The 14,545-nt window shown below is 38.4% G+C and overlaps 1 protein-coding gene across 4 annotated transcripts in view; it reads right to left on the bottom strand.

The window, feature by feature from the left end:
* Window positions 1-1,213: 1,213 nt before the first annotated feature.
* The window catches only part of LOC129767553 (cadherin-99C), a 442,929-nt gene continuing 429,597 nt past the window's right edge, over window positions 1,214-14,545 (bottom strand). For 3 of the 4 annotated variants that reach the window (XM_055768573.1, XM_055768582.1, XM_055768591.1), the window contains 6 exons: window positions 10,019-13,305; window positions 9,661-9,957; window positions 9,349-9,596; window positions 2,568-2,811; window positions 2,267-2,509; window positions 1,214-2,205 (listed from right to left, as the gene is read on the bottom strand). In XM_055768573.1, the coding sequence (XP_055624548.1) occupies window positions 2,052-2,205; window positions 2,267-2,509; window positions 2,568-2,811; window positions 9,349-9,596; window positions 9,661-9,957; window positions 10,019-13,305 (4,473 nt within the window). In that variant the 3' untranslated portion in view covers window positions 1,214-2,051. Of the gene's footprint in view, window positions 2,206-2,266; window positions 2,510-2,567; window positions 2,812-9,348; window positions 9,597-9,660; window positions 9,958-10,018; window positions 13,306-14,545 lie in introns of those variants that run through there. The other variant, XM_055768599.1, reaches the window with a different exon arrangement.

Here is a 14,545-nt window from a genome sequence, read left to right as displayed (position 1 = left end):
AGTGCGAAACGATGTGGTGTACGGTTTGGATGAGAATGATCGTTACGGCTTTTTTTTTTCACTTAAATCCTTTTTATTTCTTAATTTGCTTATTGTAATATTATACTACATTTCAAGTGATCAACCTAGGGTTCTACATCTTTAAGTTGATGATCGTTACGGCAGCGGAGCGGGGATTTTTAAGCTGACTGGCTGGCTCGAGAATTACGCATGTGTGAGACTGCGACCAATGTTTCGTTCATATTTTTTCTTTTTCCTTTCCAATCGTGCTTCATTCTATTTCGCTGCTGCTCTGGTTGCCCGTTTTCGTCGGTACGATTTGAGGAGCACAAAATGGACCAATCAAAAATGGGCACATAGTGCATTTGGACAATGCTTGATATTTCACAATTATTCAATTATTTTTCTCAAGAAAAATGAAATGTTATTCGTTATGATAGATGCGTTGATATATGTCCTATTAATTGACGCAAAAACCTTTGCGATCTATTGTGAAATACTCGAGTTATAAGCGTTCCAAATCTTGCATTTTTTCCTACTTGTTCAGCGCCTAGATTTTCATTTCACCCCCTATATCTTCCGGTTAGACGTAGTCCTATGTCAAAAAAATGTTTGGTGCCAAATATCTTAAAACTGCGTGGCACATCGAGATTTAAAGTTATCCAAAAAAAAAATTTTTTTTAAGTCTGCGACACTAGTAAATGAAGTCCGATTGAGCATTGGGTATATTATCGTGCAAATCAACATTTCGCAGCAAAATCCGAATGAAAAATCTAGATAACAATTTTTATTGGCACCCAAAACCATATGTTTTGTCTCGTATTCCGAAAATAACCCAGAGTGTAGATTTCTGACAATTTTTTTTTGGAGATGACAGTAGATCTCGACGTTTCATGCAATTTTAAGACATTTGGCATCATACTTTTTTTTCTTGAAAATCCCGATTTCTTTTACTCCCCCCTTGGGTGATTTTTCGATTTTCAAAAAACTCAAACATTGACCGCTTTGTCCCACTCTCTCTTAAGTCCGATTGAGCTGATATTTTGCATAGGGTAGTTTTTCGCGGTGGTGGACATTTTTTATGGGGTAACTTTTTGAAATTCAAGATGACAATTTTCATTGGCATCCTACTCAACATGCACGAGATGGAAAAGTTTAGCTGTCAAATAGTTAATGATTTTTCGGATTATGCATACACGACATACACAAATAATCTCATTTTGACGGATTTTATTTAGGTATAGTTATGATTATTTTTACAAAAGTTGTATAAAATTTTTAAAATATCTTCTTCTCCCTTGCTTCTAAAATTTCGCTGTTACCGATGTCAGCGGCAGTGTTGCGGTATGTTGTAAAATTTATAAACACTAGAAATTTCTCTAATTCTTACAGCTTCAGTTCCTGGAATGATCGCATTTTTCCTTGTGTCGGAAGAGTTGTGCGACGTTCCATAGCTTTTAGTTTAAAAAATGGATTTTCTTTTATTATTTTCACCCTACACTTAACTATCAAATGACTCAATATTTACAATGAAGAAATATTCCGACCATCTTATGTTACACTCCAGGAGTCTATCCTTTCCTCTGGACTCATTCAATCGTTTTATACAGCAGCACATTCTCTGTGTCCGACTCGCGTTCTCAGTAGGTTGGATATAAATATCTTAGTTTGTACGAGTTGAATCAAGCGAATTTCAACGATGAGAATTGGTTAGTAGAATATATTCGTAAGAAACAAAAATGCCACATAATTACACATAAAAGAAAAAATTAAAAATAGTTGTGGGGAATAGATGGGAAACTATATTGCAACTAGCTGGGGATAGACTTACGGTGTAATAACACATAAAAACAACGGCTAAAATCTAACAGCTAAAAATAGGGAAGATGATCTAAGTCTGTTCCAACGGATGGCTTTTAAATATATTGGTTCATCACTTGTTACTAAAATTTTAGTTGACGCCTAACGTTATGGTTTTGGAGAATCGTCATACAACTGTCGGCAGTTGGTTCTGGTTTCCCTTGTCTCGTTCTTGCGATTGGTATATATTCCTACAGCTCGGTGGTCGTTTCAGCGTCCGATCGATCCAGATCATTGAGATACGAAAAGGACAGGTGGTTGTAGTCACGCTTGCCAAACGTTACGTTATCGTTGGTTGGACTGGCGTGATTGAGCTGAGGTTGAGATTGCAGGTCGCCGTTTTGACTGAAAGCGGATGATAGCACATATATCTACATGGTCATGCAAATTTCGAGCCTGAGCTTACCGAACATGGAAGAGGGGGTTACTGATTGGTACATCCGGATAGCGATTGTTTCTTCCCAGCGTGTTGGCAACAACTTCTGTTCCATTGTGGTGGTGGTGATGGTTTCCATTGTGGGTGGGATGATGATTGATGTTGTTGATATGGTTACTGTTGGCGTTGTTGTTCCGTTGGTTTCTACCTAGCGTGTTGAAGGTATTGCTTTGGGTCATCGACAAATTGTTTCGGTTAAGAGTATCACCGTAGCTGAAATTCATAGAATGATAAACCGATTGATGCACGATTTTATTCGATGTAGTCATACCCGTTGATGTAATTGTTTCGTTCGGATTTTATCCTCCCGAGGGTTAGTGTTCCTGGCAGTGTACCGTTGTTCACCGAACCCAGCGGATTGAGGTAATTGTTTCGGTTCATTTCTAACGTTCGATTCAGAGTATTCTGTCGGTTGTTAATATTTAGATTGTTATTATTCTTTGTGTTGTTGTTGTTGCGCTGGAGTGTTCCTACAACCGCTGTTGTTGCGTCGGAGTTCGTGGGACTGTGTTGACCTACAACAGAATATCAAACCATTTAATATTAGATGAATTCTTCTAATAATTGATGAATTTCATGCCAATTCGACTGGTCGTTGGCTTCACCATCTCAGATAGTACGGGAACGCTGTGGGTGTAAACACATGGGCCTTTTATATTCAAAGAAGAATTAGACTACTTAAAAAAACAATTTAAAAAAAATTTTTTTTCCAAAAAATATAACTCATAAACTATAATACCTACAAAATTCTGGTCATAGGATGGAATGTAGGAATTTTTTTTTATCCCATTTATTTATTTAAGGCTCATTAGCATTTTAGCTGTAACAGAGCCGAATTTTAATCGTGTACATGTCACATGGTTATCATATCTATAATTAGCACATTACACAGTTGCCATTCGCCAGTATTCCTTCTATACCATTACATATGGTACATTCACACAGTAGCCATTTAGGCGTAAGGGTATTCTTTCTGTTCTTCCATTATCCAGTTGGACCACCGGACAGCGGAGACAGTTGATTGATCATTGTTGAGTTATTTATAGAACAGTAGCCCGATGTGTCTGGCAGAGCAGAGCAGTTGTATGGATGAATCGATCTTATTTCGACCGTGGATCGATCTCCATCGCTGATGATTGTTGCGTGGACGTAGCTATTCTGTAACAACACAAAGATGGTCACAATGAGGGCCCTGAGTTTTGAACTCACGATCGATCGCTTACTAAGCGAACGCGCAACAAATGTGGCTACGGAGACCCCCGAATGTAGGAAATTGTTGAAATTGATATTAAAAAATACCAAAATTAGCAAAAAATCGCTGAAAAAACAACTTATTCTAAAACTTAAAATTATTTTTTTTCAAAAACGTATTTTTTATTCTCAAAACAATTATATGAATAGCCCTTAGAATACCCAACAAGTCGTCTATACATCGGAGAATGGGCACTTTAACAGGGAAAAAGATTTTATAACAACAACTTTTTCATGTTTTCTTTGAAAAAATTACAACTGATACTAACTCATCCAAGACAGTTATATAGTGTGTTCGACAAAGTTTTTATTAAAACATGAACTTTTTTTTGTTGTTTTCTGGAAATAAGACCCATTCCAGTGTGACGTGACAACGGTTTGACTCAGTAAAAACAGTTTTTTTTTCTTGTTTTCTTGTATAAGTCACACGATTTCCAAATGGTAAACGATTTTAAAGTGAAATTGAGAAAATTTCCTACAAGAATCTTCAGTTGGAGAATATTTTGCAGTTGAATTCGCTTGTTGCCAGCCCAATACTTTTGTGACGTGACAACACCTGTCTTTTTGCGGGTTCCGACTTTTGAACATTAATGTTGTATTTTCAGTTCCGTTTCAAAACATACAAATAAAATTTGTTGTATGATTTGTCAATGAACGTAGATTCCTGTATATTCAGTTTTTCAGAAAACTCGCAAGAACATGCATTTTGATGGCATGCCTTTTGTGACGTGACAACGCGCTCCACGAAGCGTTGTCACACAATCAATAAGTTGAATTAAATAAGAATTCACCTTATTGTAGCAAGCGATATACTATTTTTTATGTTTTTTCATTACTCTGATTAATTCTTACTTTCCTCTGAGATCTCCCTTTCCCTTTCCAAAAGTCCCCTATAGGAAGGTGGTCCTAACGCAACCGGTGGTCCTGAACCTACTCTCCTTTGTTTCTCAGGAACCTACTGAATTTTTCAATAGTGTCAAATGAAAGGTGTCATAACGCTGACAACTTGATAATATGGTGACTTTTTTCTTTTCTCTTCATTCTAGCGTTTTAGCGCCATTTTACGTTTTCATTCCTTCAAAAACAGAGAACAAATATATTCGACCTGTGTGCAAAATGAGTTTTATGTTCTTTTAGATTGTGAAACATTACGAAACAAGGCAATTTCAATTGTTTATGGTATGTTCATCAAAATAAGCTATATAAATTGAATCTATCTGTTACCTGTAATACACGGTATGTCTTTGTTTGGGAAAAGTCGGGGTGGTCCTAAACTGACCTCCAGTTTTTATATCGTGATTGTTTAACACGTTCACTCTGGCGCTTGCCATCAATGGCTAACACAATCCTGGTTCATCGAGTGGCCCTCACTACTGGGGGAACGCATTTGATTTTGCTACCAGAAACTTTTGATAAACTCTTTGTATGCATCCGCGCACATACCTGTGCAAGGGCGTTTATGTTTAATAATTTGAAAGGTTTCCTGCAAACAATGAAAAAATCTAGAACGAAAGTTGTTCCTAATAATGGTTTCTAATTATGATTTCAACATTTTGATCTGTTAATATAATGTCTTTCGGTGATGGATGAAGAAGATTCAAAACAATATGTTATGAGCATTCGAAAACCATTTTGAAACTCTTTTTATTGATCTATTCACAATTTAAAACTGTATCTTTCAATAGTAATCTCAATAGCTTATGCTTGATTCTTTACCATTTAATACCTTCGTAGATGTCGACACCTTATCTCACCCGTATGCTTCACCCACTCATTTGGGCAAAAGATGTCGACACTGCACCGTCGCTATCGCGAATTACCATTTTAAGCTTCGTGCTCCATCGTTTTGAAGCGAAAATGATAACGGGTTTTCAGGTAGAAGAAACAAACTTTTAAAATCAAAAGGTATAAATGAAAATCATGTTTTTTCGCATCAAATATGTTGCTCTATGTAATAGAGCAACAGGTTTTCTGTAAATGGTTAAAAATTCTTGAGCTAAAACAAATTCTGGTGGTAATTTCATTTTATACTAATGAGTTTTAGTAGGGATTTCAATAAAATAATAGAAAATTGATCAAGTAAGGTTCAGTGCTACGTGTTTTAAGCATTCAAGTAACAGCAAATAATAACTTTCATTCAAATTTTAAGAATTTTAAATTGCTAATCTGATAGAGAGTAAATTTGCTCACAAACATAGATTTTGACAAAAGATGTCGCACAGTATCCTAGACACCTCGAATGATAGTGTCCCTGCTCTATTACAGTAATGGAGCGAGATCAGGAAGGAAGGAAGGTATTGCATTAGAGAGACTTTAAACTCTGAGAGTTCATTCGTCTCTATGGCGAGATCAGAAAATACGGATTTGCATCATTATTGCCCTTCATATCAATTTTGTCAACCTTACACGATCATTGTTATTGTCATTCTGATGAAGTAATGTCATTATTATTTTTCGTGTAAAGGGTCCCTTAAGGCTATGTTCATTCCACTCAAACATTATCTCCTTCTCACTTAAATCCTATCTCTCACTATCAAACATTATTCTTTTTTTATTCCTCTTAGCGTATGGATATATGCCAAAATTGCCATTCATGATCGTATTGTGGGATTTCATGCCATTCCCGGTCTTCTATATCCGTTTTTATCGAACCGGAAGTCACCATCGTCGATTCCAAAAAGGCATCGGAATACGATATTCGACTTTCGCTGGTAGCATTCAATACTACCATCAGCAAACCGGAAGTTGAAATAAGATTTTATCTTATATTATGGAATCGACGTTCATATACTGTTGATAAAACATAGGAGAAAGATCATTTGTATGTTTTGAAATGGAACTGTCCGAAATAGCAAAAAGTCAGGTGTTGCCACGTCACAAAAGTATTTGACTGTTAACAACTTCTGGAGACAGTTGATGCTCCTCTATTTGTGGACCGATCCCAACCAAATTTTGTGGGTTGTTGACCTTCATTGTTTGGTCAGAGAAACCCAAGTATAAAAATGTTTGAACCTGTGATCATCTGATAAACTAAAAATGGTCTATTTTTGCGACGTGACAACGCTTAAAAATACCTGTTTTTCAAATGCTTGTTTCTCATAAATTACAAAATGAAACGTAGGTCCACCCACGGCTCTTTAAACAAGCATTTAATCATCCATTCGATGGTATATAGACATTGAACTATGGTTAAGTATCTGCAGAGATATCTCAAGAAACATAAAAAAAGTGAAAACCTAAAATATTTTAAACGTAATTATGTAGTTTCTTAAACTTGCCTCTCTCAAAGGTTGGTGCATAAAAAATTAAATTTGTTGCAAAAAAATTATGATATAGCCAGTGCTTATTCAAATAACGTTTTCAATTTTCTTCTAAAACTAGATTTGAAAATTTGGTTCTCTGGTGCATAACCTCATGGAATGGGTCATAAAGCATTTTTGTATGGAGACTCATGAAAAAATAATGTTTTACTCGTTTACATTTTTGTGTTTAAATTCTCGCGTTTGACATGTTCTTGACATGTTCCAAAAGAGAAAAAATAGCAGAGCATGTAAATCGCGATAATGTATACATAAAAATGTCACGAATTAAACATTCCCCTCGATTTTATTTGACGTTTAACATGCCGGACCAGGTAAAACGCAAATGTCGATAACTGGTCTTCCATTTTCGCCCAGTTAGTGAATGTTTACACTGTTAATCTCGACGACTAATGCAGTTTTAAGACATTTGGCATAACTTTTTTTGTAAACCTCGATTTTTGGTGATTTTTCGTGCAAATCAACATTTTGTAGCAAGTTCCGAATGTAAAATCGAGATTACTATTACTATTGACACCAAAAACCATACTTTTCGTTTCGTACTCCGAAAAAAAACTAAGCCCCAGAATGCCGATTTTTGACATTATTATTTTTCGAGATGATACTAGATCTCGACGTTTTATGCAATTTTAAGACATTTGACATAAAAAAAAATCGAAAACCCCGATTTCCTTTACCCCCCTTTGGGTGATTTTTCGATTTAGAAAAAACTCAAACTTTGACCGCTTTGTGCCACTCTCTTTTAATTCCGATTAAGCTGAAATTCGGCATAGGGTGATTCTTCGAGGTGGTGAACATTTTTTATGTGGTAACTTTTTGAAATTCGAGATGACCATTTTCATTGGCACCCTAATATATATGTATGCCAAATTTGCCAAACATATATAGATTATCGCGATTTACATGTCCCGAACACGTTTTATTACATAAATGGATTCCTGACTGTCTGATTTGATACATATATATGTATGCCAAATTTGCCAAATATATATAGATTATCGCGATTTTCATGTTCCGAAAACTTATTTCTATTTAGAAACATGTCGAGAACATGTCAAACGTGAGAATTTACACACAAAAATGTCACGAGTAGAAAATAATTTTTCCAGGAGTCTTCATACAAAAATGCCTTATATTATAGAAACTACAAAAGATAGAAAGTTTACGTCTTCGACGAAAGTTCATATTTTAATAAGATCTAAAACTTTATTGGATACATTGTATTGCTATCTTGACATAAAAAAAAAATAGAATTAGTTGTAATTTTTTCAAAGAAAACATGAAAAAGTTGTTGTTAGAAAAACTTTTTCCCTGTGAAAGTGTCCTTTTTCCGATGATTGCGAGTTATATTTTTTTGTAAAAAATTAAGGGAATTTTTTGGCCCTTTCAAAAGGTTGTAGTTTATTGAAGATTTGAAGTATGCAAAGTTGCTTGAACGACCCATGTCTTTACACCCACAATCAGGGTTGCCAACTGTAATTTTTAAAAATCAGGAAGAATGAAAATAAAATTCAGGATAAATCAGGATAGCTCATAATGGGTTGTCCGAAAAGTTAATGTCTTTTTTTGGGAAAACAAAAACATAATTTTCAATCAAAGCATTATAATTTAATTTTAAATCCATAGTTTTGTTTCACAATCTTTCACATAGCTTTAATATTCTATCCGCCTAGAGCATGTTTGCTTCCTCGTCCAAAACTGCTGCAAGCCATACATGTCAGAAACAAGTCAATTGCAGAGAAATCAATATTCAAATTTTCACTGAATTCATCGTCCCTGCTTTGGAATGAATCTTTACTCAACAAATGAGGAAAGTATATCAGCAGTGGAAGACTTATTGAATTTTTCCTAATTTTTATGATAGTACGGTTATAGATATTTTTTACCAAATCATTAAAGTTGATTCTACTTTGAATCAGACGAATAAATCACATTTAAAATCTTTTTATATTGACTGTGGATTTAAAAATTTTTCTTTGAGTAATGTAACACTCCGAAACGTATTCCTACATTAATAACTCTGGGGATACATCTGCATACACATTATCCTCAATAAGGTAATGTTGTTCTTCAACTTTATCTCGTTGTAATATCATGAATTCGTCGGACAACCTGGCTTCATGAAATTTTCTAGCACTGTTTTGGAAAGCCACGAAAAAATTGAGGGTACAGATAAAAAAATAAATACAGCTTTGCGTCTAGAGCATTTAATGTAAGATATATACAATTGCGAACCGGAGAACTATCATGACAGAAAACTTTGACATGGAAACCACTATATTTATTATGAATAATGTAAAGAGTACAAAAATCAGGAAAAATCAGGATCATTTCAGAAAAATCAGGATAAATTGAGTGGGAAATCCTGAAAAATCAGGAAGGTTAGCATCTCTGCCCACAACATTTCACTGCTATCCGAAATGGTGCTGCCAACTCCTGAGACGAGTTGGCATGAAATTTGTTAATTGTAGAATTACATACCGTTTTCCTTGTGCGTTATGTAGCTTACATTATCTAAACTAAAAGCGTGATTTTTAGCACTGAAATCCAGCTGCAAATCATCACCCTCGTCCAAAGGAACGGCCATAGCGAGCACTTGAGTTTCATATTCCTTCAGGCTAGTTTGGTTCTCTGTAGCTGGTGCTTGAGAGTTGATGATCACGGGATCATAGCGGACTGGACTAGCGGGAGCTGTGTACTGGCGCATTCTCTGCTTAAAATTTTTGTACCTAGATGGGGTTCACTCGAATCAAAATCTAGCACTACACGGGTTGCTCCAACAATAGTACTTACTTGGACCAAGATATGCAGATGTAAACGATACCAACGGATCCGAGAATTAGTATAACGACCGCTACCGCTATGAGAGCGTAGGGGAATACCTCATCATTTACGACGACCGCTGCCTTTACCTTCTGAATTTGTTGCTTCGGTTCCACCGGTCCAAAAATGCCTTGCGCAGTGGCCCGAGCAATGCTGGAAGCCTCGAAGTTGATTTGCGAGAGAATTTTCGGAGCTAGAATTGTGTTCAATACTGATGTAGAGTTCCGTTCTAAAATTTTCTCCGATTTAGGATCAACTGCATAGAACCTGGAAGGGCAGAAAGCTAGAACCTCTCTCTAAGATTTGTCACAATTCTAAACCATCTTACCACACATCAGTCGCTCCATTAACCTCTTCGATCGTTCCATTTTCATTCAAAATCTTCCTAGTACTGAATCTCTCGATGCCCGTGATCAATCCAGTGGATTTATCATGCAGCAATTCCTCCAGAGCTCTCACATGCCGCCTCACATCTTTGGGTGTGGAATCGGAGAACACCAGTGCCATTCTGTTAATGTCCGATATGAGATTCACCACTACCCGGGCCTTTGCCTTGTGTACTATGCCAGCCAGTGGATCACCGTTATTATCTCTAGCTTCGACAATGAACACAAGTGGTGTCTGTTTCACATCCTGTAAACTCTTTTGAACCTTCAACATTCCATTGTCTTCACCAATTGTGAAGAACGAACTCGGCGAGTCGTCGTTCGGTATCTCGTTTACTTTCACATCGTATATGTGATATTTTATCTGTCCGTATGGACCTGTATCCTTGTCGATCGCTTTCACCGTAATGAGTGGCATGTCGATATCAGCGTCTGCATTAATAACCGCATAATACGTATCGTTCCTAGTTCCCTGCTGGAAAGCGTTCGGGAACTGAAATTTCGGAGCATTGTCGTTGTCGTCCTGAACTATAACTTTCACTTGAGCAAAGTTTTTATGCTGATTTACGAAATATTTATTCGATACCAAGCGAACCTCCAAACTATGAGTGGTGGTCTTTTCGTAATCCAACGGGCCATTCAAAACCAACCCACAAGCGTGGTCCTCAATAGTAATGCGGAATAAGTTAAAATCATTCCCTTTAATAATCTCACATCTGAATCCTCCATTATTCTTCGTTGCTTTCTTCGAGTTAATGATCTGTATCAGTTTGATAGTTGCATTCAGCCCGGTAGATTCTGGTACACTTGTGGTATAGCTGTCATCACTAAACGCCAAACCCTGTAGCTCCAAGTTCACAATCCCCCCGGCATCCACTCTCGATTCCGCAGAATCACCGTTCGGGTTGGCTGGAATATGGCTAACGTAGATCGGTAGAGTGGCAACCGAGCTCAGCTGGGGTTCACCCATATCGTAAGCTCGAACGTCTACCAAGTACTCCGTGATGTCCTCTTTACTCAATTCATCACGGATGCGAACGATGCCCGAATCTGGATCGACCTGGAAGTACTTGAGGGCCTTGCCCCGGCCGACCATTTCATAGCGGACCACATTTCCAGGTGACGAACCATCGCCATCTACGGCAGGCATCGATCCCACAATGGTTCCGATTGGTAAGTCGTCGTTGATATTAATAGGCTCTGGGATTGATACAAACACCGGAGGAATATCGTTGCGATCCTCTACCTCGATCAGAATCTTGATGTAATCACCAGGACTCGTTCCGTTGTTCTCCAGCGTTCCAATAATCAGTTCATGAACTTTATCCTTCTCATAATCTAGCCCCCGAATGGTTTTAACCGTTCCGGTTTTCGCGTCCACCTTGAAAAGATCTCCTGGCCCGCGTTTCAGGGCGTAGGTGATCTCCGGCTTCGTATCGGGATCGAAAGCTCGCACCGTTATGACGACCATATCGGGGACATTCTCTGGAATCTTCACCTCGACCATAGGGTCCATGAACCTTGGAACTTCGTCCGGCACATCTCGAACTTTGATCGTTACGCTCGCTGTTCCGAGCCTCGGTTCTGGGGCACCATCCTGAGCGGTGACAACAAATTTATATTCCATCTGCGTTTCGTAATCAAGTTGTGATTTAGTTCTAATCTCGCCCGATCTGGAGTTAATTTTGAATGGAATATCCGAGGGGATGGTGTATGTTATCTCCGCATTCATTCCCTCATCAGCATCGGTCGCATGAACCACACCGACAACCACATTTTCTTTTCCTTCATCAACCGAAAATACGTACGGCAACATACTTTCATCGAACTCTGGGTTTTTGTCGTTGATATCGGTAACCTTGATGTTGACGGTTGCACTGCTGGCTAAACCTCCACTATCCTCAGCCCTGACTATCAGTTGATACCTCGTCAGATCCTCTCTGTCCAACTTTCGGATAACACTGATCACCCCACTTTCCTTGCCGATTGCAAACTGCCTCAAGTCGTTTCCTGTAGTTATCGCATACTTAACGGGATCATTTTCCGGGTCTTCTGCTTTAACCACAATAACGGTGGAATTAATTTCAGCTCCCTCACTAACCTGCACGTCGTAAACTGGCTTAACGAACCGCGGCGGTTTCGTGTTTGGTCCAGGCGTCACCGATATTTCCACGATGGCTTGTGAAGAAAGTCCTCCGATGTCGGAAGCTTGAACCGTTATACTGTACTGCTCGCCAGCGTTTAGTCGAGCTCTGGTTTCGATCTCTCCCGACTTGGCATCGATGGCAAATTTGTTCGCACCGTTATTCGATACGTGGAAAATCGAATACGATATAATTGCATTGTCGCCGGCATCGTTGTCCGTTGCTGTCACCTTAGTTACCAGCCTGCGGCCATCTCCCGCAGTTAAACTGACCGGTGCAACCATGGCTAGCTTTGGCGCATTATCGTTAACATCATTCAGATTGACAGTCACACTCATCGGAGCGCTAGCAGCATTCCCGTTCGCTTCCCTCGCCACAACCTGGAAGCGATACTTTCCGGGACTCGGTGGATCTCTGTCCAGCCCTTCCTCGTTCACCTGGAGGATCCCACTTTTGGATACCACAAACGAAGGTGTGGTAACCTCATAAATGTATTCCGCCTGTGGATCGTCCGATCCTAGATCTGCATCGGTTGTTGTTAGTTTGATCGGTTTACCCTTCGAGTCAGTAACAACCGTTCCGATGGGAGAATTTTCATCCACGAATCCTTCCGTAGACGTCACACTGATTGCCGGTGGAAACGCATCCACCGGTTTCACGTGGATCGTCAGCTTCGCCGTAGCAAAACGTTTCATCTCGGATACCTCTTCGGCCTTAACGATGATATCGAATTTTTTCGCCGTAACCGATGCGTCAACCAACTTGGTTTGCTTCAGCACTCCAGTTTGGGAGTCGATTTCGAAGTAATCGTCGTAATTCCCAGGGATTCCACTGAGAAACGTGTACCGGATGGGGGCACTGATGGTATCCAGATCGACAGCCTGGATGCGCTCGGGCGTCACGGTTAGCACTCCCTGTAGCGTCCCTGCCGGCACAGAAGCTGTGTATTCCGGGTTGAGACAGGCACCATCCAGCAGAACACATCCCCGATAGATGAAGGACGGATCCTGATCGTCCGAGTCGGCCACGTTGATGGTGAGGGTGGTCGTCGCCGACAGTCGCTCCGATGCGTTGCGTGCGCGGTCCTGCGGAAAGAAGGTAACAATGATTAGTTTATAATTTTATCTTCGGCACGGTTGAGAAAATATTTAGTTTTCAAAGACATTTATATTTAAATTGATATAAAACACAAATGCATGGTGTTGATTTCGTTATTCGAAAGATACTACTTGTCATTTATTTTAAATATGATTGAAATATTATTTCCGGCATAGGACAAGGTTTTTCTCGGGGAAAGTTTAATCGGAAAGGCGTATTTTCGATCACTTTTTGCAGCAAAGGTATAATTGTGATAATATGACAAATACTGTCTTCCAAGGCGTCATTGGTCTGCAGCTAAGCCAGAGAATTCACATAACTGCATAAAAAAAGACCAACGGTGGTAAATTACATGACCGGTGACCAATATGAGAAATCATTTACTCGCAGAGCTTCCTTACAATAAAGTGTGAAACGATCGAAATTTGGTCAACTAAAATTTGAAGTAAATCTTTTGTGAGTGCATTTAAAAATACCTGAACACCCATGATTTGGTAGGTGTATGCGTGTAGAAAAATTCCTCTGTTTTGATTTTGACATTTGCTCTGCAGTTCTTAAAATGGCGTTCAAGCAAAAAGAGGAACGCTTGAGAATTTTCTTGCGCTTTCCATTATTGTTTGCGCCTTGGGACGAAGCGCTGGGCAGGGTTAACATATCTACAGAATAATCTGTATTAAAGCAGTATTCTTGTCTAGAAATTTGAAAAAAATCAAAAAAAAATTTCCTTCATATTTCTGTAGTTTAGGCATTCAAGAATATATCCTAGAAAGGAATTATCGTAAATCCCATTATTTACCGAGCTATAGCGATTTTAGTGATGCGGTATCTAATCTGGTACAGTCATAAGAATGAACTTGAAACAAATTGCGACATACGATCAGCTAGTTTATTGTTCTGCGAGGGCGACAATGAATCATCAATCAATTATCGTCAATTAATTCTACAAAAAAACCATTTCAGGGCGATCAAACCATTCCACTAAACAGTTATTTCTAAAATTTCACAGCATTATAAAATAATATCTGAAGTTATAAACAAGCGACAGTATAGTTCTACGTCAACAATACGGTCATATCTTGGACACAACCTCCTATATTTTTTTTAAATTAATAAAATGAATGGGTTTTGTGACGGCTATAAACAATTTCATTGTATGTTGTAGATCCCATCCTCAAATATCGGTTTGATCTTCATCGAAGAATGGATCATCATCATATCGGTTCGGGA

The sequence above is a fragment of the Toxorhynchites rutilus genome, chromosome 1 (genome assembly GCF_029784135.1).
Source record: "Toxorhynchites rutilus septentrionalis strain SRP chromosome 1, ASM2978413v1, whole genome shotgun sequence".
Taxonomy (NCBI): Eukaryota; Metazoa; Arthropoda; class Insecta; order Diptera; family Culicidae; genus Toxorhynchites; species Toxorhynchites rutilus.
The sequence above is the reverse complement of the archived record's forward strand: the minus strand, read 5'-3'. Positions and strand labels throughout refer to the sequence as shown.